This window comes from Heliangelus exortis, chromosome 5 (genome assembly GCF_036169615.1).
Source record: "Heliangelus exortis chromosome 5, bHelExo1.hap1, whole genome shotgun sequence".
In the NCBI taxonomy this organism is placed as follows: Eukaryota; Metazoa; Chordata; class Aves; order Apodiformes; family Trochilidae; genus Heliangelus; species Heliangelus exortis.
In genome coordinates this window covers 23,122,193-23,126,022 of record NC_092426.1, presented here as the reverse complement: position 1 = coordinate 23,126,022, position 3,830 = coordinate 23,122,193, and the positions used below count along the sequence as shown (strand labels likewise).

The window sequence follows — 3,830 nt, the reverse complement described above, 5'->3', positions numbered from 1 at the left end:
GACCAAGGTCAGACTGTGTGAAATGAATCAAGAACGGATCCGTACTTGCTGGTTTAGAACCCAATTCCTTCCATCAACTTTCCCAGTTATCCCAGTCAAGAGAAAATGACTTTATCTTATGTCTTCCACTTACAGAAACTTAACTTTTCAAAAGCAGTTCTGGCAGATATCACATTCAAGAACTGTGAGCATGAATGTAGGGCCAAAATATCCTGCAGGGTTTTAGGTAAGTCTTAATCACAGCCTGCTAACCCCTCTTACAAAATGGGACTGTGCTATATCCAGCTCCCTCTGATAGCAACATAACTAGGTAGGACTGGACTGCAAGAAAAGGAAATTTTCTAATTTTCTAAATTTCTAAATCTTCTAAACCAGAAGAGCTGCTGTTCCAAATCACATCCATATCCCCCATGTCACAAAGAGCAGATTGCATGGGAGCTCCTGTAACAGGTACAGATGAATCTCAAACTATCTGGCTATCAACTCTGAGCACTAGAAATCAACAGGTAAGCAGATCTGTATGCTTGTACTGCTAGTTAGATTGAAAAGGCATGCTGGAAGCTTAACAGCAAAAATGCTTGTGGCAGAAAATCTTAAAAAGCTCATGGTTTGCTATAAGCTGTTTCCTTGTGACCAAAGCCATACAGTCCTGCCACACTCACGTGAAAGACTCAAAGTCTTAGACAACTTGGTTATGATCAGACAAAACACAAGACAGAGAACAAAAATAGCTTCCCCATTCCTCTTTTCACTCAGAAGCAGGCGAGTAACTTTGATTTAAGGACATCTAGTGGTGGATTAAAAAAAACAGAGAAAACGAGTACACAAAACGATCTTCTAGATTTCCCATGGTTTCAGAAAGGAAAGGGGCTATTTCAATTTTCTCATCAAACCAAGTTAAACAGAGATAAAACAGTGAACTAAATTACAGAAAAGATTTTCAGACAACTATGTCAACAGGACTGGAGGATCTTTAAATATTACTGCAGATCCTCCTCTGCCTATGTCACTTGAAACTCCCTGCTGGCAAGAGAAGGCATCAGACTCGCTGTGAAACATGAGGGTTTGTATGACCCAGAATTCCTAGTCAGGTTTAGCAACAACTTAAAATAGCACTGGGGATGGAGGGCTGTGTATGCCATTTTCAGATATACATAAACTTCCTTTTTTAAAAATAAAATAAGCTATTAATTCTTCCTACCTCAATCTTTTACCTTCACTTACTTTGAGCAGGTGAAAACTGTCATCCCAGGGACTGACAGAAAAAACACTGTAGGTTCCTGGGACTGAGAAGCCTGCTGGGTAAGTGGAGGGTGAACTGTCTGGAAAAGCCCACTACAAGCTGGGGAGCTGTATGAGACTCCCAGTCCTTTTCAGCTGGAAGACATCAGATAAGCAACAGTAGCCTGAAAGAACCCAGATTCTACCCATGTGGGAATGCATGAGGAATAACAATCAATCTCAAACACTATTTATAAAAGCTTTCAATAAACACACACACACATATATACAGCCATCTCTCACAGAAACAAGCAGTTAACTGGTTCCATATTTAGGACAGGGTAGCCAAGTCAGCACCACCTGGCTGGTGGTTGACAAGGTGCTGAAGATGTTCCTGTGTGTGTGCCCACAGCTACTTGGTGTTTCCAAAGGGAAGTCCCACAAGTACTGAAGATAAGCACTGCACAGACACACATACACCTGGAGTCATGTGAAATAGCTGTGTTAAAAGGTAAGGGAGATGAGAGGGAGCAGCTGGGCAAAGAACAAGCAAAATCCCTCTGGAGACTGCAGGAAAGTGTCTGCTGACAGTGTTCATCCATGGGAAGTCCAGTCAGAATTTGACAGAGAAGGAAGTTCCACATGAGCAACCCTTCTCTGCCTGGGGGTTGCTCACCACCTGGAAGGAGCTGCGAATCAGCTCCTGGCTGAAGTCCACCATGGAACCTTTCACGAAGGCCAGGCTGTCCACATCCACGACCACACGGGCACCACCTTGTTCAAACACCCTGCAGAAAACCAGCATGTTTAACCATTAAATGTGCTGCAGACCCAACACAGAAGCAAAGGCTGAGCACTTCCTTATCTCACAGGCTTGTTTCTTTCAAAATACTATTACATCATGCACACCATTCATGTTACCTCTGCAAAGAACAGGTATACCCTACCACCACTACACTCTTATGTCCTTGCCTGTCATCAGGATTGATAACTGTGTCCAAGGAAAATTTGTACTGGAATCCAGAACAGCCACCTCCTTCCACCTGCAGCCTGAGAAACTCTGAGCCTTCTGTGATCTCCAGCAGCCTCTGCAAAGAAGAAGAAGCCTGCTGAACAAAATGGTAAACGCTCAACACCTTCTCTACATGCCCAGGGCAGGCCAGGAAGTTTGGAAGCCCTCCCAGGAGTACCCCAGCTGCTTCCCAGGGTCCCTACCTTCACGCAGCTCCCGCTGAGGTAGACCTGTCCCTCGCCGGGGTCACTCTCTGTCGGGCCCGGCTGGGAGGAGGACGATGCCCACCGCAGCGGGCAGCGAGCCGCAGAGGCAGGACCCGGTGGGGGACTCGGCAGCGCTCGTCCTCGGCACAGCGTAGCGGGACACCAGCTGCCGCAAGGAGATGGGAGGTAAGAGGGAGCCTCAGACGAGATCCGTCGAGGGCAGCAGGCCCGCGCCCCCTCCCCCGCGGCCGCCACCCTCTGCCGCAGAGCGGCGACACGCAGGGACACTTTGCCACCCCCCCGACGGGCCAAGGGGCCGGAGCGGGTCCGCCGCCGCCGCGCGGTACCTGGTCCGTCCTGCCAGCGCCAGCCTCCACCCGCACCTCAGCGTCCCCGGCGCCGCCATACTGCCCCCCCGCTCCTCAGCGCCCCGCACGCCACTGCCATTGGCTGTCCGCCGCGCTGCTTCCGGTAAGGGCCGCCATGACGCCCGCCGAGGCGGAAGTGCTGCGTCTTCCGTGGTTGCTAGGCAACGCGCTGCCCGCCCCACCGGGCAGGGGGAGGTGGCACCTGCGCCGTGGGGCGGGCCGTGCGGTGTGTACCCGGAGCCGGCCTTCCTCCGAGGGCGGAGCTCGTCTGCTGGATCGGTAAAGCCACTGAAGCCTCAGGAGTTTCGTGCGAAGTTGCCGTTCGTCCCTGGGAGCGTTTGCTTCCACGAGCACCAACGCTCTCAAAGGGAAATAAGCAGCAATAAAGAGTAATAAAATAAATACCGCGGCAGTCGCCAGCGGAGAATGTTTGCCTTGGAATTAGCTGTAAGGGTTTTTTATCCTGAACAATTACTCAGAGACCCTGAGAGGGATCGGGATGCCGTCGTGGGTGGCAGTTGGGCAAGGAATTCCTTTCAGCTGGGCTGAAGGAAATGTAGGGTTTTCCCTGATACTGTTTTTTCTGGTTTGCTCTCCTTTACCAGGCAGGGCCTCGGCACAGACGCCCGTATGGAGGCAGGCAGGATCAATTCCTTTCTGCCCCCCAGCCCCGCCTACAGCCACGCAAGCCAAGGCTTTCTCCGAGGCTCCACATCCTCTTGATGCTTCTAACATGTGACAGCAGTCTGGCCGGTTGCTCACAGACCCAGCCACAATTAAGAGTCTTTATATCTTTCGTCCTTATGTTTTTCTGGGGGAGGAATCCTGTTCCTCATCCCTGGCCAGGAGAGCCAGGCAGTGGATGGTGGAGGAAAACCAGTCATCCCAGCAGTGAGTTAATGCCGGGGACCTTGGGACCCTGCGGTGGTTGGCTTTCTCACCTTTCCACTCCAAGCAAGGCAACGCTTTTGCAACCACGTACTTTTGCTGAGCCTGTAAATAAGGACTGGTTTGAGCAGTTTA

The 3,830-nt window shown here is 50.6% G+C and overlaps 1 protein-coding gene and 1 long non-coding RNA gene across 2 annotated transcripts; one reads left to right on the top strand and one right to left on the bottom strand.

The window, feature by feature from the left end:
• Positions 1–1,455: 1,455 nt before the first annotated feature.
• On the bottom strand, positions 1,456–2,946 carry ISCA2 (iron-sulfur cluster assembly 2). The gene is made up of 4 exons (XM_071745998.1): positions 2,787–2,946; positions 2,437–2,605; positions 2,194–2,309; positions 1,456–2,009 (listed from the first exon to the last, which is right to left on the bottom strand). The coding sequence occupies exons 1-4, from the start codon at positions 2,843–2,845 to the stop codon at positions 1,835–1,837; spliced, it is 519 nt and encodes a 172-aa protein (XP_071602099.1). The 5' UTR covers positions 2,846–2,946; the 3' UTR covers positions 1,456–1,834.
• LOC139797131 (uncharacterized) lies at positions 2,498–3,830 on the top strand. The gene is made up of 2 exons (XR_011726308.1): positions 2,498–2,625; positions 3,413–3,830. It is a non-coding gene; the product is annotated as an uncharacterized lncRNA (long non-coding RNA).

Coding starts and splice junctions, on each gene's coding strand:
- ISCA2 (XM_071745998.1), bottom strand. CDS start 2,845: ATGGCGGCGCCGGGGACGCTGAGGTGCGGGTGGAGGCTGGCGCTGGCA. Junction 2,310..2,436: donor TCAGCGGGAGCTGCGTGAAG/GTAGGGACCCTG, acceptor TCTTCTTTGCAG/AGGCTGCTGGAGATCACAGA. Junction 2,010..2,193: donor GTTATCAATCCTGATGACAG/GCAAGGACATAA, acceptor GGTTTTCTGCAG/GGTGTTTGAACAAGGTGGTG.